We start from the raw sequence: 26586 nt of genomic DNA on the forward strand, positions 1-26586 counted from the left end.
AACCAAAGATGAGGAAGTTTTATGAGGTAGGAGTCAGTGTTTCCCATAGGCATAGGTGTTCAAGGTCCCCAGGTTATCTTCATCTGTTTCTTTTTTATTAAGAATGTATTTCCTGGGGAATCTGGGTGGCTCAGTCAGTTAGGCCTCCGACTCCAGCTCAGGTCATGATCTCACGGTTCGTGAGTTCAGTCCCCTCATTGGGGTCTCTGCTGTCAGTGTGCAGCCTGCTTTGGATCCTCCGCCCCCCCCCCCCCCCCCCCCCCCCCCCCCCCCCCCCACTCCCACTCTCCGTATCCCTCTCTCAAAAAAAAAAAAAAAAAGAATGTATTTTCTGATATGTATCTTGTTGGATATAATATGATGTTTAGTTGGCAAAATGGAGCTAATTCACATATCATTTCCAAGAGTCTCTGGATTAATAATAACAGTATAACAATAATAATACTTATATAGCACTTTCATTACTTTTATGTGATCAGTACTATTCTCAAAGCTTTGTGTATATTCACTCATTTAATTAATAATGAAATTAGTATAAAGATAATAAAAGAAAAGGTTAGTATGTTTGAAACTGAAAGTAGTTATTATCGTTTCCATGATGTTAAATATTTATGGGCCACTTTGTTTTAGTATGTGCTTTACATTCACGGGGGACTTAACTTTTCCACAGAGCAGTTCTTTTCTCACAGAAGTGGTTATCATTCTAAGCAAAGGTGAAAAATGCAGAATCTTAAGCCCAAAAGATTCTGACATGTGTTGTAAAGTTATATCCTGCATTCCTGATAACCCAGAGAGGTTCAATAAAAGGTTATAACCAGTTTGAGACCGAGCGATAAAATGAATGGGAATGAGGGGGCAGCAGAAAATGAGGGGATGACACAAAATAAGCTGACCTTTTCTGGTCACAACTGTTGGTTGCAGGCTGACATTTATGGTCACCTAAATCTTCCGAGATTGTTCCTGTTGATATTACAGTACAAGTAATAACTGCATCTCAAATTTAAATTTGGCTTACGACAGGGGAATATAGATTGGTTCAGCATGGGACCAGCATCTAATGGTCCAGGGTAGCTGACTAGGGGAGGGTGATAGGCTGTTTTCATTACTGCTGGATTATTAGCTGCCAAATTCTTTGTTGTATCCCAAAGAAACACACATTATCTCTTCACCCATGTCATTTATTTTTCTTCAGGCTGGATGTATATATGGGATTGTGGGAGACTGGGAGGGAGCAGGAGATAAGCTGGCCTTTCCTGAGAACCATTCTGAGTTGGCTTTCCTGAGAGAATAGGGCTGAGCACCCAGACTAGGGAAGGCAGAAGGAGAAGGCATACCTCTTACTTGTCTGTTTTCTGTCCTGTCTCTTGTCATGGGTTTATTAATCTGCTGATGTAGTAGGAGCAAGGTAGCTGGCTCTGTTTGAAAAGGAGCAAATGTCTTGTGTGCCAGATATGTGCCAAACAGCGTGCTAAACCCCGAATATGTGAAGATGAATATGGCGTGATCCTTGTTCTTAAGCAGCTTGTGGTCTACTAAAGCATACAGACGTGCCCGAGGGATAATCTCGATACATTGTGGTGAACGCTACAATACAGGGATCTATGCAGATGTTATTATTTTCTGAATTTGATTGTTATGGAGAATAATATGACCATTAGGCAGAAAATGTAATTAGTGAATACTGTAGTTTTTGTACCCTTTAACGTTTTATTAAAGTATAATGTGGTTTTGTTATTTTAATATGGTTTTTTCTGCCTTTTTCCTTTTGATTCATAGGTCTTACTCATACTTCATTGAAGTGTCAATGGATGAACTTGATTGGATCAGAGTGATTGATCATTCGCAGTATCTGTGTCGTTCTTGGCAGAAATTATATTTTCCAGCCCGTGTCTGCAGGTTAGTTCTCATGGCTAATTAATGATTTTGATGTTTATTTAAGGAGATTTGGACTTTGAGAAATGGACTACATTTTTTTCTGTCTCATGGAAGAAGACTTTTTCAGGATATCAGCTACTAAATGCATCCCAAGTAAAAAACTTAGAGAAAATATGGAAAATTAAGCATCTAAATTCTAGAGTATACTGCGGAACTGTTTATCCACAGTATTTTGTGCCAAACTTCGGCAGAAGGCCCATAAGAACAAGAAGGGAGAGCGAACACTGAGAAGTAGAGATGCTTTTTAAGCTCCATGCTATATACTGAAAGCAGAGTGATTGGTAGGGGTTGTGTTCTTCCCGCAAAAGCCATGGGAGATATTTCTGGAGGCTTCCTTGGTAGTCCTCAGAGCCAGGAGGAGATTTTTATATGTTAGTGTGCATGTTCTGAGTAGCTGTGTTCTTTCTCTAGGTTGGTGCTTATCAGTGGAGTTTGACAGAACCAAGTGTTTCTAGTGGTTTGGGCTGGGAGCAGGGGAGGCTGAGCTGGTGGGGCTCCAGGCTCACACCCTCCCTTCAACTAGAGCACCTTCGTTCTTATTGTTGTTACATATTGTAATCCCATAGAAGGTTGCTTTTAAAAAATGTTGATGAGCTATTGTTCTAATATTTCATATTCTTCCTTTAGGTTTAGGCCATCTTTTAAACCTTCTGAATTCTGTAAAACCTATACAACTAATGAATTTGGGTGTTGGAAAAGGTGGTGCCCAAAGTTCTGCTGTTTTTTTTTTTCTTTTCTGTTGTAATTTTCCCTTTGGAAATTGCCCTCAGGTATTCCTTATCTTAGAGTCAAAAGATCAAAAGCAGAAAATGATTGGTTCATTTAGTCAGGTGTGGCAAGAAGAGAAGGAAAGGTATTTGGGGGTGTAAACCAGGAGCAATGTGGTCCTGGCCTCTTACCCACTCCCATCCCCACCCTCATCATGACCCCAGCTGACTGATTTGGAGCAGATGGGGGTGCCCAATAGCACTTACTCTCCAGGTCAGAAGATAACCTTTATACTTAATAAACTTAGGACCTAACAGCATCAGGCTGAATTCTTAACCTCCACCAAAGAAACTCCACAAAAGCTCTCCGCCTTCTGGTACAGTAAAGAATGTTGCGTTTTTGGTTTTTGGTTTTTGTTTTTTGTTTTTTTTTTTATGGGTATGACTGGACACAATATTGTTACCCAGGGATCCTCTTGTGTAAAAATGAAGGAAATCAATTTCATTTCCCCAAAGAGAGACTAAAGTGTTGCAGGTCTGGCAGTTGCTCTTTTATCAGGAGTTTTGAATGGATTAAAAAAAGAAGGACAAGAAATTGAGTGAAGATTTTGTGTCTCAGAGCTGCCTAGGGATACTTTGAGAGTGACAGAGGGGCCCCAACTTGAAGGAGAAGATTGAGTCTGCATTGACTCAAGTTATTATGGTTGTATTGGATTAAAAAGTAAGCAACATAGCAACCAAAGCATCTGATGTGGACTGAAGGACTGTATGGGTTGCATTTAATTTGAAACAAGAGGAACTGGACTCCCAGAACAAATCATCATGAATATAATAGTAGCCATGACAGAGGCTGTATGCTTTACCCCCTCGGAAATTCCCACCGTGTGGAGGGAGATTTATGCCTTCATTTGCCATCTCTGGCTTTTAGAAAATATACTTCACCTTATTTACTAATGGGTATTACTTATACTCCCCTTTCCTTATTTAGTCTCTTCTGTGTGGCCTTGCTTTTTATTGATGTAGCTTTTATGTGTTGTAGAGCTTGGCTGTATTCATGATGCTGGTTTTTGTCTTGGTATAGCCAGTTCCCAGCCCTGGTCAAGAAAAACTGAGCAAAGATAGTGTTAGAGATGGTGATAACAAGACAAGGAAAGAATCTTGATATCCATAGTAGTTAAGAAATAAATTTAAAAAGATTTATAACCACTTTTACATGTTAATTACTACATTCCTTTATAAACTGCCTTTTGTAATAGACTGGAATTTTGGTAGCCTTTAAAAATGAACCTAAGACTAAGTCTCAGTTGATTATCCAAGGATGTCTTATACTTGGTGTTTCTTATCTTCACACTCATTTGTTGACTGTCTAAACAATGTTCTAAATACACATCTTCCAGGAACATTACTGGGTACATATAAATTACTTTGCGTTATTTAGTTAATTTGCACATTTGTACATCACCTTTGTTTTTCGGTGTCCTTTGAGTATTTGTCTTGCCTCTGATACTAAAATTACAAAGTCTTGGAAGCAAGGAGTATGGATTCTAATCTTTCAGTATTCTTGCATGGTACTCAGGCTGTGACTTCGTATGCAGCAGGTACTCTATAAATGTTAGCACAGGTTTCGTGGGGTCAAGGCCCTGACTGCGTAATGAAGAGAATTGATTCAGCATTAATATGTATATACATTCATTGGCACTTTTTATCCACGTATTTGTTAAAATATATATTAGTGCTTGAAAGGTCTCGGAGTGGTACGTGGTTCTGTACTGTTTGCAGAGGTAACTTCCTGTTTTTCATCAGGAAACTGAATTTTGAGGTTAATCCTGAAGGATATGGGTACGAGGTGTTGATGAAAGATTACATCAACTATATGCACAGAAGAGGAGACTGTGAGTTGGGGAGTGTGAGACTAACTGGCTCTCTCTGAGTCTTGGCTGGATTGCACGGAAATCAGTGCTGTGTCATAGAAACCATGGGCTGTGGAGCTAGATAGAGCTCTTCTTACATTCTGGTTTCACTGAATACTGGCATGGTGATCTTCGTTAAGCTGTGCTTCTCCAAGCCCTAGTTTTCTACACCAGCAAAAAAACAGGAATATCACAACACCATTTATGAGGTCTGCTGTGGGGAGTTAGATGACACGGCATATGTACAAACATTGAGTACAGTGCTTGGCCCAAAGGAGAGGCTCGGTCAGTAGTGGTTTTTATTTTTATTGTTTTTGTTTTTATTATTTTTATTATTTTTAAATTTTTTTTATTTATTTATTTATTTATTTATTTTTCTAATTTTTGAGGCTCTCAACTGGTGTTTGACCCTCAGAGAAAGAGATTCGTTCTTGCCATCCTCTTTGGCCATGGGGGCTCTCACTATGAGGAAACTGTTCCTGACCTCAGGAGCCTAGTCTTCTTAACACTTTTCCATATTGCCAGTCCATACATAGCAGTCCAAAACATGCCTTAAATGGTTTGCTTTATCTCATAACCTGCGTATTGGTGTGTTTCTAACGGATTTAATGTATTTTCATTTTGGTAAAACATGTTTTATTGTAACAGAATATATATGGCATAAAATTTGCCATTTATATATATCATGTGGAATGTAGTTCAGTTAGCAGCACTTCACTTCGTCAAGGTAGTAGAGTTTATCTAGTGGCAATAAGGATAATGTCAGGCTTCAAAGTCAGAGTGATTATTCCAACCATAATAGTGAGTGGAGGGAATGATCTGCTCTGTCTTCTGGGCCCTTTTTTAGGAATGTGCTGTAGATTAAGTGGGGACTGTTCTCTAGAGCCAAAGTCTAGACTAATAACTCCCCCTGCTCAGTCCCCACCTAGGGATGAAGAAAATTGACTTGTCCACGTTAGTATAATCTTTCAGATGCACTCAGAACCACGTTATGTCTTACCAGCTTCCTCTTTCTCAGGAAAAGGCAATTTCTGCTCTACCCATAAATTCTCCAACCTTTACCTTGTCTTGGCTATCTAGTAAGCTCTCTTCAAGCCCTTCCACATCTTTCCTAGATGCTGGAGCCAAGGACTGAGCAAAAAACACTAATAAGGAGTGGCAAATATGGAGTGCTTTAAAAAACTTTCTGGCTGTTTCTCAACATGGTGCTAATAATTTGGCAGCCATACAACAGTGCTAAAATAGGAGAGGACTTGAGAATGTGGGTGTGAATGGGTAGAGGTGGATTTTAGAGCCTGCAGGCAGCTAGTAGCTGGAATTACCAAGGTGATCCTGGGGCCACACCTGGGAGTTGAGGGAAGGAATAGCAGGCCTGCAAGCACCGTCCCCCAGGTATGCCTGTGAAGAGAGAGAAGAAAAGACTAGAAGGCAGGTGTGTTTTCTGTACAGGCTGGTCAGAGACATGGGAGGAGTCAGGAGGAGCAGTGACTGAAGATGAGGCCAGAAAGAGTATTGAGAAGGGTGTGGCTTGACAGGAATGTGGCACCAGAGGGATGACCTCAGTTAACACAAAACGGGGCTTCTGTCTTCTTCATCTTCTTCTTTTTTTTTAAGAGTTTATTTATTTATTTTGAGAGAGAGAGCACGCGCACATGCCTGTGAGCAAGGGAAAGTCAGAGAGAAAGGAGGAGAGAGAATTCCAAGCAGGCTCCATGCTCAGTGCAGAGCTCAACTCGGGGCTCAATCCCGTGACCGTGAGATCATGACCTGAGATGAAATCAGGAGTCAGGTGCTCAGCTGACTGAGCCACCCAGGCATCCCCCCCTTTTTTTTTTGTAATTTTATTTTATTTTTTTATTATTTTAATTTAATTTTTTATTTTTTAAAGTTTACATCCAAATGGGGCGCCTGGGTGGCTCAGTCGGTTAAGCATCCGACTTCGGCTCAGGTCATGATCTCACGGTCCGTGGGTTCGAGCCCCTTGTCGGGCTCTATGCTGACAGCTCAGAGCCTGGAGCCTGCTTCAGATTCTGTGTCTCCCTCTTTCTCTGACCCTCCCCCATTCATGCTCTGTCTCAAAAATAAATAAACGTTAAAAAAATTTTTTTTTTAAATTTACATCCAAATTAGCATATAGTGCAACAATGATTTCAGGAGTAGATTCCTTAGTGCCCCTTACCCATTTAGCCCATCCCCTCTCCCACAACCCCTCCAGTAACTCTCAGTTTGTTCTCCATATTTATGAGTCTCTTAGGTTTTGTCCCCCTCCCTGTTTTTATATTATTTTTGTTTCCCTTCCCTTATGTTCATCTGTTTTGTCTCATAAAGTCCTCATATGAGTGAAGTCATATGATTTTTGTCTTTATCTGACTAATTTCACTTAGCATAATACCCTCCAGTTCCATCCACATAGTTGCAAATGGCCCCTTTTGTTTTTAAGTACAAGAAATGGGAATGTCTTGTTCATGACATTTTTATTATAAAATTATAATGTAGGACATATTTTAAATACTGATAAAGCTTGCCCTCTGGTAAAGGTGTACCCAATTTCTACCAATAACACATGAAAGTGCTGTTTCTTTGAGTCCTTACCAACGTAAGCTTGTCAACATTTTGCCATTGTGAGCCTTGATTTATTAAAAAAAAAAAAGCAACAACTTATTTTAATTTAGATTTCTTTTATCATCAATGAGGTAGAATAGTTTTTAATAATGGCCATTGTTCTTTCTCATTTATGAAAAGCCTGTTTTTGTCTTCTGCATATTTTTCTTCTGACACAATTATCTTTTTCTGTCTTGGGAGAACTTATTCTGATATATTGACGTATACACATTGAGATATCTATGTATACACACACACACATATGCCATCCTTTTGCCTGTCATGTACAATTTGTTTTTAGTTTTTAGAGTTTCACTGGTACTTTTTGCCATATAGAGTTTCACTTTTTAAAAAATGAAGTCCAAAAATACATACATACCTGCATACATACATATGTATATACATTAAGTAGTCTAATCTGTTAATCTTTTTTATGATCCCTGGTGGTCTGCTATCATGTTTAGAAAAGGTGTTTCTCATTCTAGCATTAAAGAATATTATATTTTTATAAACTTTTTCTACTATTTGTTATTTTTGTCTTTAGATATTTAATTCAGCCAGAATATTTTTTGTGTGTATTTTCAGTAGGAATAGTCAGTTGACTAAGACCATTTATTTAATAATTGTTCCTTACCACATGAATATGAACAGTCATACTTATATGCTAAATTCTAGCATATTCTCCACTCTGTTTCACTGATTTCTTTGTCTATTGCTGAAAGTGTTGTAATTATTGTAGTTTCCCTTCCCTCCTTTTGATATTATAAAGTGCCAGATGTGTCCTGGAAAAAAGAAAGGATGTTATAGAGCATCTGCCGGCCTGTCTTCTGGTCTCAGTGGTCACATTAAAGGCCATAAATGATGATAAATATCTCACTAGAATTGTTCTACTTTCACTTACAACAAGAAATTCAAGCATGCTTCACCAGCTAAGAAAATAGATTTTTCTTCATTTATTTATCAGTTCGTTCATTCATTCACTCATTCATCACTTACTCATTCTGCAGTAAGCTCTACTTTGTGCTCTGCACTGTACTTGATACCGAGGCCATAACACCTGCAGAAGACTGCCATGGTTTCTGCTGTCATGGAATTTGGGAGAAACCAACATCAACAAGTGATAATGCATCAAGTCATTTTAAGTGTTGTGAAGATGGTACTGTGATAGTGACCGGGGTCCAGGGGAGGTGTTGGGGAGGGTATTTTAAAAAGGTGGTCAGAGAAGGCCTGAGCAGGGAGGCGGGTATTCTTTGAGATGAAAGGAGTGATATTTTCTGGTCATTGTTTTAGATAGTTAGCCTTTCTTTGGTGTACATTGACTGTTATTCAGGAGTAACTGGTCTACTGTAGGAGGCCTCATTAGAGGGATACTAAAACTGCACTGTTTTTTCACATAGGACACTTTAATCTCTTTTATTGCTACCATACATTCCAGGTCCCTCCTCATCTCTGCCATCATTAGGTGCAGTATTTTTTTTTTTTTTTTTTACCCATCTTCATTAGATTATGGTACCCACAGAGTGCTATAGATCTACAGGACATAAAACAAATGAGAAAATAAACATTGCTATTTATGGAAGCATTCTTTCCCAACCATGTTAACATTATACAAAAGCTGCATGTCTTCTTTCTTTTCTCTCTTGTTTTCCCCTGCTTCTGTAACTGGGCACTGATACATTCCTTTACTTTTCGAGGAAGGCACTTACTCATTGGTTCACCGGGATGCTTTAGAATTGTAGCTAGGATTATGCTGAGGCTTTATTTCTTCATGTGATTGGCATCTTCATAATTCAAGCAACGCCTTATCCAGATGTAGGGAAGAAAGGAATAGTTTCACTTTTAAAAAAGGAAACATTTTAGTGCATACTTAGTGTGAATTGTACCTACAACTTTGACGTCATAATTGAACTAGTATAGAGCAAACCTGCACGCAGGAACATTTTCTTCTGAGAATGCAAAGCAAAGTGCAGCCACATGGTGTCACTAAATCATAACAATTTTACTTGAGACCAAAGAGGTTGAAATTGCTTTTTTGTTTTTTGTTTTTTAAATAAAACCATATTTATACATAGATTGTTCTGAAGTCTGTGACTTATGAAATAAATATGTGAAATATTTGTGAAATAACATGTGAAACTATTTGTACTATTTAAGTCTTTCAACTCACATGAAACATTATGTGTGAAGTCTGTAGATAGCAGCCAGCTCTTGACCCATCATCTGCAAAGTATAGCAGCTATGTGGGCTTCTGTAGTACATTTGTCAGTTTCATACAAATAAGGTGGGTTTTTTTTTAATCTTCCTTTGGAATTTTGAAAGAAATAAAAGAGTAACTCAAAGGAGATAGATCCATTAAGTAGTTATAAGGAATCGGGGAGCAAAAGAAAGGAGGATGAAGAAAAGAGAGACAGGATTACAGGACCTCGGGAGAGACAGGAAGGGACAGTCTAACAGTGAAGGAGCATGTTCTCTGGGCCAGCCACGTCATTACCTTGTGTATCCTCACGGTAGCTCTACGAGAGAAAATACCGCTAACTACCTAATTTTACAAACGAGGAAACTGAGCCTTAGGGAAGCTAAATTTGCAGGTCCCATCTGACTGTAGTTAACATCAGGGCCCTACATTGCCTTTGTAGGATATGAGGTAAAGAAATAGCTCTGGTTTAGCGCAGGAGGAGACATGAAGCCCCGAAGAAGCTCTTGCTGCCTCTGGGGCAGCAGCAGTTTCCAGGAATGCCGAAAGACAGGGCCCGGTGTGGCCGCATTCTGTTCTGCTCATGGGGGTCATAGCCACCCAGACTACAAGGCCACTGACGATGTGGATGAGGATGAGGATGATGATGAACAGTTGGGGAAGTTTTCTCTTTTAAAATGTGCCAAAGGGAGTGTAGCAATCCTTTATTGTCAGTTTGTCAATAGAGCTTTGAATTCCCTGGCCCCTTAGTTCCCAATAAGATCATTGTAGCCTTTATTATTACAATAGGGAGCCTGATGTTCTTAACTCCTGATTTGCTTTGCGTCCAGTGTATTTAGAAACATACTTCATATATTATAGATTCTCTCTTGAATTACTTTTTTTTTTAAGTTTAGAAATTTTCTATTTATTATTTTCACTTACAGTCCTCTTATTAGGCCAAAAGAAAAAAAAAAAAAAAAACCACTGTGTTTTGTTCAGTAAGACCTTGGAGACATGACTGTTTGTGCTTAAGTTATTAAATCACATCCAGGCTTTTTTGCTTGTTTTGTTTAAAGAGTAATAACACGTTGAACTGTTGTGTGTTCAGTAGAGGAATTGGAATATGAGAAAACAGAACAGGGTTGTCCTTTTCTTTTGCATTTTATTTTATAATTTTAGAATATAAATTACTGCCTTTTAATAAGCCTATTGCATAAGATGATGTTAATAATACTAATGACCTGTTGTTATTGTCACAAACAGCCGTTGTCTGTTTTTCATTCTGGAAGGGCGGGAACTATATTTGGTGGCACTAATAGTTGCTCCCCAAGCAGTTAGGTCCAGGATTAAGTTCAGATAGTACCTCTCTGGTTGAGCATCAAAAATCTTTTTTCTCATGCTTTCACTCTCCTCAGCACTGCTCTGTTACTTACAGGATTTATTCGTGTAGACATTCATCTAACAAACATTTACTGAATACCTGCTGTATTGCAGGCACTTAGTCTAGGTGTCAGGCATAAATGGATGAACTAGACACAGTTTTTGCTCTCCTTCCAAGGACTGACAAAGTAAAATACGATAGGTGCAATGATAAAGGAATATATAGGGTATGCAAGAGCATCATTATAGGGGTTCCTACTGAAGACAGGATTTGAACTGAGTCATAAAGGACCAAGGGATTGAGCCAGCAGACAAATGGAGAAAGGATGTTCTGTGTATGCAGGACACTTGCCGAAGTCAGAGTCTGCACTGGACTTGGCCAAACCTGAACTCTCTTCTCAAGACTCTTCATCATTTGGTCCTTCTGCTTCTGTAGCTTCATCCTTGGTTCTTATTAAAAATGCCTTATTTTGTCTCATCAGTCAAAATCGTCTGTTTACCCTCTATCTTCCCATACCTCCCTAAGTTCAGAGACATGTACATGAATGACAATCCTTCTCTCTTTATGTGACCTTGTATAACTGTTTCAGGTATCTGGGACTTGGTTTTATTTAAAGTTTCTTTCTTTCTTTCTTTCTTTCTCTTTTTAAATGTCTTTCAACGAGATTAGAAGACTCCCTGGGGAGAACTGTAAATTAGGTTAATTTTCACAAATAATATTCAGAAAAGAGTAAAAATTCCCAAGAAGCAGAGAAAAAGTTCCTGTTTTGGATCCAGAATTTGAGTCAGTGTGTCTTTTGCTTAGAAAAAAATACATTTTCGTAAGTATTTCGTTGTTGAGTATGTGCTGCATGTAAAGAAATGGACATTAGGAAATCAGCTTTCCTGTTTGAGATCTTCTTTTGGAATCTGTTTTGGTACTGCAGTGTTCCCAACACTTATTTATGGAATTTAGGAAATCCTGAACAGGGAGGCCAGGTACTGTGCGACTTGGCATGGGATTATGGGTCTATCAAGTAGAACGCAAGGAGGGAATAGAATACAAAGCCATCTGGGACTCTGGGCTTCTTAATATGAGTGAGGAGCCTCCAGCATAGGTGAGCTGTGGGACGGGAATAGGAAACCAGGAATTAATGGAAATGGTGGGAAAGAGTTTCCAGGACCTCCAGCACAGCTTCCAGAATGAATAAGAGCATGGTATCAATGGTAAAGCTTCACTGACTTTGCTTTTTGAAAGATCAAGAAGAGGGAAGGACACCTAGATCTGAGATCTTGGAGATCGGAAAAAAAACTTAAACACAGATTTATTTGTGAATTATATAACCATTTTTACTCTTGTTTACTTTGGAAATGGTAACATAAAGAAGATATTGGTCAAGTAGTTAATAATAGTCTCAGTGGGGAGTTAGGCCTGTGCATATCAACACATCACCCCACACGGCCTGGCAGTGATTGCTCTGACCTTTTAACATTTATAGCTTAAATCACCCAATTCAGACATTAATTACATAATATATGTTGTATGCCTCTCATTATTATTATTTTTTTTTGTTTTAATTTTTTTTTTTTAATGTTTATTTTTGAGACAGAGAGAGACAGAGCATGAACGGGGGAGGGACAGAGAGAGAGGGAGACACAGAATCGGAAACAGGTTCCAGGCTCTGAGCTGTCAGCACAGAGCCCGATGCGGGGCTCGAACTCACAGACCGCGAGATCGTGACCTGAGCCGAAGTCGGCCGCTTAACCGACTGAGCCACCCAGGCGCCCCTCTAATTATTTTTTATTGCAGTTCCTGGACCTCACTGTATATTCCTTTGGTAGTAGTTGCTCATCAGCTATCTTGTTGAATCTCTTTAGCCTTCTAACATTCCTGAAGGAAGTTGCCTGAATAATAATCTGTTTTTCTGGAAAAATCCTTTTAACATTGCTGTTTTTTCCTCAATGTTAGAAAGAGATACTAGGAAACTAGTTTTTGTAATATTTCTTTCCACAGAAAATATGCTCAAAGAGGACTATATGTACAAGCCCCATGGTTAATAAAACCATCAGAGCTTTCTCAGTGATCTTTATAAATGGCACAAGTTCCCTAGACCAGGGTGCTTTCTGTGGATACAAGGTTGGCTCAGGGGAGAGTGGACCAGAAGTGAAACCAGATTGCTTGTCTGCTGCCAGAAATTCTGGGCAGAGTGCCAAACTTGGTTCACCTTCTAAAAATTCATCTCCCAGTATGAAAATAGAGGGCTCGAACCCTGCAAAGAATGGTGGTCGCATGTACCCTTGGACTCCCTTCAGCCCAAAGCACATTATCGATGATGTGAGGAAAGGTGGGGGAACTGATTGGTGTGGACTGGTGGCTTTGACCCCATTTAAGAGCTGTAATATTTTCCTGAACAGTCTTACTTCATTATGTTTCAAATTATAATTTCATAAGTTAATAATTGTTCTTCCAAATAATGTGGGTCATATATACACATGAATATGTTCTGCCTGATAGGAAGCTGTAGGTTTAATTTCTAATAGTCATAGAAATTCTGTGCACATTAGGAAGCTATTAGGATGTAACAGCTGTTTTAGTTCTTTTCACCCTGCAAAAGAAATGTGATGCAGACTAAAATGATCAGTAATTATGTATTTTGAAAGCTAAAGCTCCAGTTATAGAAAGAGCTAATTTACACATTAGATACTGATAAAACTACAGTATGCTATGAGTTTCAAAGTTAGTGTTATCTCTTGCCTAAGTCTATGAAAGAGAGGCTGTGCCAAAAGACATTTTTCCCTCTCTGAAATCCTCTTTTGCATTGCCTATTGTAATTTTGAAGTTGCAAATCAACAGTAATGAAGAACTGCTTGATATTTTTCTAAAGAAAAAAATTAGAAGGAATGTTAGAGGGAGTGGGATTTAGAAGGATTTTATTTTATTTCTGTTGATCAGTGCCTACCATCTGCCTTCCATTTAATGTTGTAGAAGCATGCATGCGTTTCTCAGTTCTGAACAGATGATGTGCATGGTTTGTTGAGATATATGTGTATTCTGGATGTGTGTGTGTATATATATACCTACAGTGCTTAAAATCACACTTGAAGTGTAAAACAGATAATGAGTCTCCATTTTGGGCTAATTTGCATATTCGGCTCTTGTACACAAAAGACTACAATGACACTGATTTTCTTTTCTACTTTAGAATCTGCACTAACCAGCTGTCAACAAATATTTTGATTAAACACTTTCCTTTATTGGGGAACTTTGGGGCACATTCTTTGTATAAACATATTGTTTTCTTTGATTTCAAGGGACATATTTTCAATATGATTCATGGATGCATCACACCGGTAAGCTGTCATGCACAAAAATATATTTCTCTCTGTAAACTTCCTTTTTACCGTTGATTTCTCTAGGGCAAAAATATGGCTCAGAACAGAATATTCCAACTCAGGATACTTGCCTGAAATAAAGGTGGCAAATAAATGTATAAGTCTGCTTTAAGTAAACTGAAAATTTTAAAGTACAGTTCGTTAAGCTGGACTTTTCCAAGAGATTTTTAAAGAAGACTTAACAGTTCCTCTCATACATTCAAAATGTAATTTGAGGATAAAAATTTTGTTAATATTTTGACAAATACTCATTGAGTCTTTCTTCTGTGTATCACGGTATGTAAACGTGTAATTTATAAAAATGGTATTATGGCGCATATACTATTTTGAAACCTTGCACGTATATATTTATATTCATTATTTTTTTTTTTTGCTTTATCCTTTTTGAAAGCACAGCATTCTTTTTATTTATTTATTTATTTATTTATTTATTTATTTTTTCAATATATGAAGTTTACTGTCAAATTGGTTTCCACACAACACCCAGTGCTCATCCCAAAAGGTGCCCTCCTCAATACCCATCACCCATCCACCCCTCCCTCCCACCCCCCATCAACCCTCAGTTTGTTCTCAGTTTTTAAGAGTCTCTTATGCTTTGGCTCTCTCCCACTCTAACCTCTTTTTTTTTTTTCCCTTCCCCTCCCCCATGGGTTTCTGTTAAGTTTCTCAGGATCCACATAAGAGTGAAACCATATGGTATCTGTCTTTCTCTGTATGGCTTATTTCACTTAGCATCACACTCTCCAGTTCCATCCACGTTGCTACAAAGGGCCATATTTCATTCTTTCTCATTGCCACGTAGTACTCCATTGTGTATATAAACCACAATTTCTTTATCCATTCGTCAGTTGATGGACATTTAGGTCTTTCCATAATTTGGCTATTGTTGAGTGTGAAAGCACAGTATTCTGAATGTACTGTTGTTTACCTAACAGTCTCCTACTGAGGGACTTAGAATGCTTTCAGTTTTACTGTTATAGAACACTCTAGTCTGTATACTTATCTGATTATCTCTTCACATTGGCAGAGTCAAAGGATATGATCATCTTCAAATGCAAGACCTATTGGTAAATGCCACCCAAAAGCATTATACCAGTTTGTTCCTACCAGGAGTATATGACAGTACCAGTTTCTCCGCAGCCTTATCAACAATGGGCATTATCATTGTTTTTAATCTTTTGTCAAACCGATAAGCAAACTGCGGGCTCTCATTTGTTTTATTGTGCAGATTTTTGATTATTTGTAAAGTTAAACAATTGTGCATCTGTTTGTTGATAAGCATCCATATTTTCATCGAAAAGACGAAATTTAAGTTGGTCTGGAAAAATGAGTTGAGTTTTGACTGGGTAATTTTAGAGGGCTTTTTCTTGAGGTCATCTAGGAAAGTGGTTCTCCACTGGGGGTGATTTTGCACCCCCCAGGGGACATTTGGCAATGTCCAGAGACATTTTTGTCAGCCACACTTGAGGGGCAGGGTGCTACTGGCATCTCGTGGGCCTGTACGGTATACAGGACAGCCGCCTGTGACAAAGAATTATTCCACCCAAAATGTCAGCAGTGCCGAGGTTGCGAAACCCTCATTTAGAAGTTTGCAGTAATTCCATATGTGAAGGGGGCTTGAATTAGGATGTCTTTGGTTAACACAGAGAAAGAGAACAGGTGTGAACGACAAATGAAAAACCATTCAAACTCAAAGACTGGTTGAATATGGGATAAGAATAATAAAAAGTTGAGTCAAAGAGAGCTTCAAAGCTTGGAACCTAGGTGGCCAGGAGGTGGGATGACATTGGTGTACAGAAGTTGTGAGGAAGCCAGCTTGAGCTAGTTGCAGAATTAGCACTTAGGAAACAAATGGTGACACTCTGCGAGTTCAGCTGCTTTGCTTTGGTATAGCAAGATTTTTATTTCACGCGTGGTGGCAGGATTATGTTGGATTTTGAATTACAAAATCTCTAGTACCAAATATTTGATCTCAAACAGTTTCCTCTTTCTGAAATGTTCTTTCATCTTTAACTACTGAAATCTGGTCCGTTCATGTAGGGGGTTGAAATGCCATTTCCTCCAAGAAATCTTCCTTAATCTCTCCAAATGAAATTAAGTATGCTTTCCTCATTTATTCAGTAAATACTTACCAAGTGCCTGCTACATGACAGGTACCGTGCTAGGTAGTAGAGCTCCAGTGGAGAGCCTTAAACATACATCTCCTGCCCTTGTAGAGTTTACAGCTTAGCAGGAGAGTCAGATATTAGAACAAGATAATTACAAGTAAAGGAAGTATGATAAAGGCAAAGAAGGAAGACGCAAGTGAGCACTGGGAGTATAACAGAAGAACACAGTTTCAGCTGGGTGAGTCAGGGGAGGTCTTTTAGAGAAGTGCTATTTAAGTAGAGACCTACGTGATGATTAGCAGTTAAGCAGGCAAAGCAAAAGGGAAAAGCGTTTGGAGCAGAGACAGGAAAGCTTTGAGGGAGAAGAGAAGTTGACCTGTTTCTAAGGACATGAAAATAAGTCATTGTGGCTGGAGAGTGGTGACATGGTAGAGAGGCAGAGGTAGGTAGTGGCCAGGTTGTTCAGGACTGGCAGCGCCACATTAAGGAGCCTGAGGGCTAGCAAATATACAGTCCTGGGGGAAGGTATAAAGCAAAGGTGTGACATGATCTGACTTAAGTTTTTTGAAGACCGATGTCCTTGGGGAGTAGGTTCAGGTGGGTGGGAGACCAGTTGGGAGGCCTCTGCTACAGTTTAGTAGGAGAGGTAGGGCAGTTGCTTGTATAAGAATGGTGGCAGGGAAGTTAGGGAGAAATGGAAGGAATTGAGATGTGTTCTTCAGCTTGTGAGAATTCCAAGAAGTGTTGTTCCATGTACAGGCTAGGAGCTGAAAAGGGAGTTGGAAATAAGAAATTTAAGAGCTGTTGTCTTAGAGCATGGTATCTGAAGCCACGAGAGTTGATAACATTCAGAAGAGAATGCAATAGAGCCTAGAAGGAGAGAAGAGGACCTAGAACTGAGTCTGAGTGCTCCAGAACTTGATCAAGTAGGAGAGGAGAAGCCAACCAAGGAAACGAGGAAGGAGCAGCCAACAGAAGGACAAGCAGGCAAGTGTGGCTTCAGGAAGGAGGGACAGGCCAAGATGTCAGATGTCATTGCGAGATCAAGTAGATGAGGAATGAAAAGTATCCCTTGGCCCTGGCAACATGGCGTGCACTGCCCCACTTAGCAGCAGCTGGCATGGTAGGGGTGGAAGCCAGGGTAGAATGGTTGAAGAAATAAATTTATAATGTGTCATGAAATTTACAGTGCACATACTCCTTGGGGCAGCAGTTCTCCTCCTAGTAAAATTCATTCAAAGAAACTTGTGTGTGTGTAAGGATGCTTACTGCAGCATTATTTGTAGCATTGAAAACTGGAAACTACCAAAATGCCTGTCAAGAAGGAAATTCATTTCAATTAAAAACAATTAATTGTATCTAAATGAATTGACCTAGAAGGATTTCCATAAAAATTGTTAGATGAAAAACAACATGATGCAGATAGTGTGTTAATTATGCTGCTTTTATCAACAAGCAAACTACCTTACATATGTATATAAATGTCTGTGTGGATTTATATGAGCATAGAGAATGGTGTGGACGGACAGATACACATCAAACTTTAATACTGATTACTTAAGGAAAATGAAGATGGGGTAGGGAAAGTAAAAAGATAATATTTGATATTTAAAAAAAATTTTTTTTTACGTTTATTTTTGAGACAGAGAGAGACAGAGCATGAACGGGGGAGGGGCAGACAGAGAGGGAGACAGAACCGGAAGCAGGCTCCAGACTCTGAGCCATCAGCCCAGAGCCCGACGCGGGGCTCGAACTCACGGTCTGTGAGATCGTGACCTGAGCTGAAGTCGGACGCTTAACCGACTGAGCCACCCAGGCGCCCCAATAATATTTGATATTTGATTTTTATTTATTTTTTGTTATACTTGCTATAACTTTTTTTTTTTTTTTTTTAGTTACAGTTGAACTTTAAAAAAAGAAAAAGCTCTGGGAGGTAAGCAAACGGAGAAAGAAAGAATGGATAACTCTTTTGGGAAACTTTGCTCTGAAGGTGAATAAAGATACAGGTTGGAAGGTAGAAGTGGATATGCCGTAAGGATAGAGGTATGAAAGCATGTTTAAATGCTGATTAAAAGGATCAGAGAGAGAGAGAGATTGAAGAGGAAGAGAGAAAGATAGTCAAAGGAATGAGAAGCACCTTCATTTTGTATAACAGGAGGAAGGGAAGAGAAAGAACAAACCCAGTTCCAGGCTGTGTCAATGTGATGGCTTCTGTTTCATATGGGGCATATGGAATAAACATCAGCTGTGGGTGAAAGGGAACTTGCAGGTTTGAGTAGAGAAAGATCAGAAATTCGTAGTTGTTGCAGACAGTGGGAGGGTCTATTTGAGTCTATTTGACTGTTTATTTGAGCCTGGTAAGCATGATCTGCCAGTGGTAGATTCCATCTGCCTTGTATGGTTGTCTTTGGTGAAATCAGTTTCTCAGGTTAATGTTCAGAAAAAATGGGTGGTTGAGGCATGGGTGAGAGTTTAACTAGTCCAGTGCAATAGATGGTGGTGGGGCAAGAAAGGAGAGAGTATTTGCAGAGACTCAGAAAAGTCTAGAGGGGCACCTGGGTGGCTCAGTCGGTTAGGCGTCTGGCTCTTGATTCTTGCTCAGGTCATGATCTCCCGTTTCATGGGATTGAACTCTGCATTGGGCTGTGCACAGACAGCACTGGGGCTGCTTTGGGATTCTCTCTCTCCCTCTCTTTCTGCTCCTCGCCTGCACATACACACAGTGCTTTTTGCCATTTCCTGTGTTGTACCTAGAAGGGCAGTGCAGTGTTTGCAAACTTTTCAATTGCTTGGTAAATTGAAAGATTATTTTGAACATTGTCATTGAACAGTACTCATTATTTGACCATTATCCCATTGGTTTTATCAGTTTCTTATTTATGTTTTCATCTTAGAGAAGACATGACCAATAGATATGACATCTTTGGAACAGACCTCAGGAATGTGTTTTATTGCTGTCATAAGGTGTTTTAAAATATACCCTATGGAATGTGGGTCTGAAGGACTCTGACTCACATACTGATCTCTGGAGGTTTGGAGTTTGTTCTTTTAAAATACAAATTGTTGATATTTTAAAAATGACATTATCTGTAGAGTGTTGGTAATAAAGATGGAAGTCTTCTGAATACTAGGTGCTTTTACATAAGTTACTTTTTTCAGTTCTTAAAATAATTAAAAAAAAATTTTTTTAACATTTATTTATTATTGAAAGACAGAGAGAGAGAGCGTGAGCAGGGGAGGGGCAGAGAGAGAGAGGGAGACACAGAATCTGAATCAGGCTCCAGGCTCTGAGCTGTCAGCACAGAGCCTGACGCGGGGCTCGAACTCACCGCGAGATCATGACCTGAGCCGAAGTCGGATGCTTAACCCACTGAGCCACTCAGGCGCCCCTTAAAATAATTTTTTAAAGATGGGTTTGATTATTCTCATTTTACAGACCCTGTGAAAGGTTAAGTACTTTGCCCAAGATCTCAAAATCAGAAAGGGCTAAGATTCTAACCCAGGTGTATCTGGCTTCAAAGAATCCATTCACTTACATAACTCACTTTTATTTGCAAGGCTCATTAGGTATGTGCTTGGGTCTGGGACCTTATTTAGTGGGGGAGGAGCTTTGTTTATAATACTGGCTTTATCAAGGAATGCTGACAAATTCCACATAATGATATCATAGCACCTTGTTTTCGTAGATAAGTAGAGCCTCATTAGAGACTTCTGGAAGTTTTTATACGGTCATAAGAACTACGGTCATAATGCCTGAAAGAAGGAGGTATTTATTCAGCTAAGATATGGTTTATAGCTCAGGTACTACCCACAATTTTCCAGACACTTTGAAGTATTTCATTAAGTATTTCTCCTTAACTGGGAGCTAAGCAACCATTGCATTTCACACATGGGGAAAGTGGGACTTGGAGAGCACAATGAACTTACAGTCACACAGCTGGAACACAGCATCTGAGATTGAGGACCAGATCTGTCTGACTCTAAAGGTCTTTTTTAACACACAATGCTGTCTTTTCCATCTCTGTTTATCATCTTGTGGCATTATCTTTGTTTTCTTGTGAGGCTTCATAGATAAAAAAATTTTTGTTTTATTTTGGACTTTAGGATTCTGAAATAATAGCTTTTCCTGCAGGATAATCAATACACACACACACACACACACACACACTCACTCACTCACTTTCTAGAACAAGGATAATTACCGTATGCTACATATTTTTTAATCTTTTAAAAGCACTTAGTACCCTCAGTAGATCCAGATTCTTACAGCTGCCAGATATACATTTGGATGCTTAAATTAATAAGTCAAGATTTTAATTTTGCTGCTGTGGTTTAGCAAATGATGCCAGAATTAAATCATTTCCATTATCAAAGAGTAGGATGCATACTAGGTATCATTTTATTCAGTCTATCCTCTGATGATAGGTCATGAAGACAGGCAATGTTAAAATATAAACTGTTAGGTTGTGTTTCTGGAATATACTTGTAGTCCTCTGAGGAAGATTTCTAGTTCTCAAAGACCAGCGTATCTATGATGGCTGTGGCCTTTCATATATGGCTCTCCTTGTTATCTGCATCTACATTATCTCATGCCTTATAGTTGCAAAGGTTTCATGGGGAAACAGAAGTCATTATAACATAAAAATGTTCACTCGTGAACTGTCCACGTGTAAAATTAGTTCCCACTCAGACGTTCATTCCTGATGAATACTCTCCTTGTCCATCCTGTTAGTTACAGTGTCTCAGTGATTGTTGGGAAGATGTAAAATCATTGTACTCGGTTGCAGAGTCAAATGCAGATTTTGCAAAAATACAGGAAATAAAGATTTAATGAAATCAAGAAAAGTAATGTTGAAGAACTGCCAGACTTGCACGCAAAGTCATTGGCAAATGAAATCTGGCAGTGTTAGACCAGTGAACGACTGCAGAAAAGAAAATCCACCAGAATAATGACGTGTTAGGCATTTTAGAGAAGGATCTGACTATAAAAAATTAAAGGAAATTTGGTGATAGCTGTATTTTTGGAAGAATGTCTGTCACTATAATTGTGCTGGGAAAGTTAGTTGGGAAATGTTAGAAAAAATATACCTAAATGGTGTGATTGAACAATTGTTACTACTAGTATTTTGGTCAGCACAGAGTTGCATTTATTATTTCTGAAATAGAAGATAAAATACACTTGTATTCAACCTCGCACTTCCTTAACTTAATGAAATGCTCACGTTCACCGTGAAATTTTGGTCCCTGTTTTAAGTGAATTGACTTTAAATGTCCTTGTTCATATAACTGTTGTCCTCAAATAATGAGACCCTCCTGTACTGGGTTATATACCTGTCTTTATGTTTCTGTATGTTGTTCCTCTCCAGTTATGCTGGTAACAATCAGCAGCAATAAACATTTTACTCATCCCAAGTAAAAATGTGTTTCAACCAGTGAGGCAAAGAGACAGAAACTTGATGAGCAACAATCTCTTTCAGAAGAATGACTAACCAACAGATTACACTTCTGTGTTGGAGGAAGGGCTTCAGGTCACTCATTAAATCAAAAGGCATTCCCTAAATAAAGATTTCCAGTTTGGGAGCGGTTGAGGGAAATGAATGCCTTAGTATTTATGTTTTTGAAGTTTTTGTTTCTATTCAGTAACATTGCCCATAGCTTTAATGTTACGCAGACTCAGATATTTTGGAACTTCCTAATCCATTTGAAAAGAAAAACGTGTTTGTAACTTCACCAGCCTTAATTTGGCCCACCAATAGACTTGGCAGGCTCAGCTGAAACAGCAAGAGTGGAGCCGAATGAACCCTCCCGGCTGCTTTCACTACAGCCAAGGTTCTGGATGCCCGTTATTTCTGGAGATGGTGTTCCTTTTCGGATTTTTTTTTTTTAAAGTCTTGGAGCCCATGGAATACCCCAAGGGGGTGGCAGTGGCAGTGAATTCAGTATTTTCTGAGTTTTGAAATTAGTGTAGAGAACATATATCAGTTGAAAGTATAACGCACAGTTGATTTTCTGGTAACTTCCAACAACCTGCAAGCCCTGTTCTGAGCAAAATCAGAAGATTGGTTCTTTTTTTTGGAGACCTGCAAAGTAATGTATACCTTAAAACCATTTTCCAAATAGAGCTCATTCATAATGACCCCCGTTTACATTCATGCTTCCCTTGAACTTAGGCCAGAATATTTATCTGTGCAATGTAAGTAGCAACATGTTAGTTAAGTGCTTGATTTAAAGTAGCTGGCATTTCAATTTATTTTTCTTTATTGGAAAAGTTCATCCCTTTGAGAGGGGTTGAATTAGTCATTGTGTGGTTTAGGTAATTCCCTTGATCTGGGGACAAAACATTTGCAGGATTTGTGGAGTTGTCTATAGTACCTGCGTAAGGGACATGTCATGAATCTCTTGAAAGTTGTGAGATTGCTTTTCACTGAAAAGTATGACATGTGTGACTAGCTCCTTCTCCCCCATTTTATGGCAAATCACGTAGCTCATATATCATGCTAACCATAAATCTTAATTTATATTTGTCCAAGGATTTTACTCTGAGATTCACCTTCTTAGAGCTGAAAAGGTTCAATACCATATGGTTTCTTTTTATTAGTATGATTAAGAATGTATTTTCATCAAAGTATACCATCTGTTTGTTATAAGAAGAAAACAGGTAAATACATTGGTATGTCTACTTCACTTTTTTCCTTTTAACCTCCATCCAATTAGCTGATCAGTATAAATCTCTTAGATTGGATTATTTAGAAAATATTTTAGAAAATTTAAAAAGGTATATGTTGAAGCAAGAGCTCCTTCAGGGCAGGTTTTAGCTGTTTTGTCACACACACACCTCGCATTATGTTACATACATAGTAAAATTTTAGGAAATGTGATGAAGCGATTTGTAACCGTGGTGTTTTCCGTTATATTATAAAACTACAGAAATATATTATCTGGTTGGAATTACATTTGGCTGCCTGAATAATTGGTTTCTTGTTCCTGGTCTGGTGCTTGGCCCTTATTTAGCATTCAAGGTCTGCATCTTGACTTAGCTAATGAATGAATGAGTTAATTAATTGATTCTTAGGATAATTTACTCTGATGCCCAAATGAGGTATAAGACCAGTCCTATAACCTTTATTATTTAATAATGTGGTTTTTTAAATTTTTTAAAATTATTATTATTTTTTAATGTATGTTTATTTTTGAGAAAGAGAGAGACAGAGTATGAGCGGAGGAGGGGTAGAGAGAAAGGGAGACACAGAATCTGAAGCAGGCCCCAGGCTCCGAGGTGTCAGCAGAGCCCGACGTGGGGCTCAAACTCACGAGCTGTGAGATCATGACCTGAGCCAAAGTCGGACGCTTAACCGACTGAGCCACCCAGGTGCCCCTATAATAGTGTGTTTTAATGATCTTGCAAGAACAGAATTTGCTAAAAACATTTTCTTTGTAATAAGTTTGCAGTATTTATAAGAGTATGAAATAGTCTCAAAACCATAATTTATTTTTTTCTTACATTTACTATCTAAACCTCTGTTGAATTTTGTGGGGTTTTTTTGTTGTCATTTTTTCCATTGAAGCTCATAGGTAATATTCTTTCTGCCTAGATCTTTATGTTTCTAAATGAGCTTTTAAGGGTCCAGGTTAATAAATATATAACCCAGGGGTCACTTGGAGTCTTTCACTCCATGCAGTCTGGGTAAGAGTGCCTGAAACTCCCAATTCTGTGGTCTTAGAAAGTCCAAAATTTCTCCTAAGATATGTGAAAAATCCCAGGACTTAGTTCTCTACAGCTTTGCTGCCTTTGGTCTCCTTTATCCTTATGTGCTAAATTTGTGCTGCATCAGGTTGCCCAGATGTGAAATTCCATGCAGTTTTGAGTTCCTCCAGAAGAGCCCTTTCCAACAGAAGCATTAGCAACCAATGTACACTTTTCTGAGGCTTTCACTGGGAGAGAGAAGGAAAGGTTTAACATCATTCATCCCATTCTGAATGCGTTTAAAAATCTGTTTTAGACATTATTTTTCATTTACTCATTGAAGAATATTTAATGAGTCAGGCACTGTGCTGGGCACATGGTAAGCAGGGATGAGCAAAAAGTAGACAGGTCCCCATTTTCATGGAGCTTATAGACCAGCAGTGAAGTTAGGTCATCAAGCAGGCACACAGATTAATGTAAAATTCTAACTGATAAGTTCAGTGAAAAAGAAGTATGTAGGCAGTACTTGAGGATGTTTAATGGAGGTGGGGCGAATGAAGATTAAAGGAATTACCTGGCCATGGAGGGAGGGCATGGGCATGGAGGAATGAGAGGCAAAGAAAGGCCAGTTTCTAGAGTCTCTTTACCCCACACTGCTGTCTGTATTTTCCTCTGGGGCACTTCTGTCTCTCAGTGCCCAGTCTTGTTGGCTGCCTTCTCCAGGATTTTCCCTCAGAACTTCCAAGGTCTTCTCCCTCTGTTAGAGCAGTGCTGCTGTCTTCAGGTCCTATCCAGAAATTAATTAATTTCTATAAAACACTCCATATTCCTGCCAAGATTTCACCCCCAGATCAAGGGAGCTATTCTAAACTGCACACTGGCAGCATCATTCATTCATTTTTTTTTCATTCACTCATTTGACCAGTATTCATTGTGCACTTGTTTTCTGCAGTTTGCCTCCTAGGAGCTAGCAATATAACCCTCCAGTGTAAAGTCCAGGGAGCACAGGGAGCACTCAGTTAAACCTCCTTGCAAGACGGTTGGGCTTATGAGAAGCCAAAAGATTCTTTTATGACCTATGAAACAGTCACTTTTATAAAGTGTCAGGGATGCATCAATGAAACACAACCAAAAAACTGTGGCTTTCAACCTAAAACTGTGGCTTTCAAAATAAATGGAAAAATTTGAAAGTTGTATATGTTTTGATTTTCCAGACTGTCAAATCACCAAATTAAGTGCTATGTAAGTCTTTTAAAATTTATTTATGTTTAAATATAATTATCTAAAAGTGGCCTTGCCTGTTATTGTACCATCATTTTTGCCCAATTGGATCCTAAAGGAAACAACATCAGGTATGTGGGTGATTTTTAAATAATTGGAAGAGTTTTTTATATTCCTGTTTTCTGTGAGTATGTGTGTTAGTAAATTCTCATTTTGTGTGGCATTATATGTTTTCAAAGGCAGGTAGACTGTATTAAAATTATTAACTTTCTTTAGCCCAGAAGCATACTTCCTTGATAAGCCTAATGAGCTTTCCCAGCGGGATCATGGGGGATGAGGGGGGGAGGGGGTCAGCCTCTGTAGCAGAAAAATTGACACTTGGAAGACTAAACCAGTAAAGAGGATATTTTGTTGGATGTCTTCCATGTAGCCAGTATTGCGAACAGTCTAGAAAACCACTGGATGCAGAACTTTGTCTTCACTATAGCTTAGTGATCAGTTTTAGATCCTTTAGGTTGGCTCATTCAGCTAGATTACTAATGGGAGGTCTTGCCATCATCTCTGTTTTTTTCAGGGATGGAAGAATTATCAACTGTGGGCTCTTATGCCAGACAGCATCCTACATTATCTAGAATCTTTTAGCATTTTTTTTAATGTCTTCGTTTATTTTTGAGAGAGAGAGAGAGAGAGAGAGAGAGAATGAACATGAACGGGGGAGGGGCAGAGAGGGAGGGAGACACAGAATCCGAAGCAGGCTCCAGGCTCTGAGCCATCAGCAGAGCCTGACATGGGACTTGAACTCACGAACTGCAAGATCATGACCTGAGCCAAAGTTGCGCTCTGAGCAGACTGAACCACCCAGGCACCCCTAGAATCTTTTCAAAAGACTTTTTGTTCTTTATTACTTTTTTAAAGTCTATTTATTCATTTTGAGAGAGACAAAGCGAGTGGGGAAGGAGCAGGGAGAGAGGGAGAGAGAGAATCCCAAGCAGGATCCACACTGCCAGCATGGAGTCCAGTGTGGGGCTCGAACTCACAAACTGTGACATCATGACCCAAGAGTTGGACACTTAACCAACTGAGCCACCCACGTGCCCCAAGACATTTTGTTCTTGATCTTTTGGAGAGGCCATATGTCCCACCCCTCTGTTAGTAGGAACTGAGGGGTAAGGTCTATCTGGTTTTTTCTTTTTGAACACTCAAAATGTTAGCCTTAAAGCTGCTAGAACTGAGGTAACACTGCCAGAGGCAGCAGCTTTTTTCTTGGATCTGTTTCAGTGACCAGCCTGTTCCCTCTAATTCTGTTCAGTATTGGGTGAAAATTATAGTCCCCTCACCACTGCTTGGAGTTAATTTTACTTTCAGATTGACAGACCGTGGTGTGCTGATCCTGTTTGTCTTTTGCCCCCTTCATTTTAATCACATTTAGTGTCTGGTGGCTCTTTCCCCCTTGTGATGATATATTAACAATATGCTGATTGAAGCAGTCAGA

The 26586-nt window shown here is 39.0% G+C and overlaps 1 protein-coding gene across 3 annotated transcripts in view; it reads left to right on the forward strand.

Annotated features, from left to right (window-relative positions):
* The window catches only part of BTBD9 (BTB domain containing 9), a 413047-nt gene that overhangs the window by 52248 nt on the left and 334213 nt on the right, over positions 1-26586 (forward strand). For all 3 annotated transcript variants that reach the window (XM_049652736.1, XM_049652739.1, XM_049652737.1), the window contains exon 6: positions 1777-1896. In XM_049652736.1, the coding sequence (XP_049508693.1) occupies positions 1777-1896 (120 nt within the window). The remainder of the gene's footprint in view (positions 1-1776; positions 1897-26586) is intronic.

This window comes from Panthera uncia, assembly GCF_023721935.1.
Source record: "Panthera uncia isolate 11264 chromosome B2 unlocalized genomic scaffold, Puncia_PCG_1.0 HiC_scaffold_24, whole genome shotgun sequence".
NCBI lineage: Eukaryota > Metazoa > Chordata > Mammalia > Carnivora > Felidae > Panthera > Panthera uncia.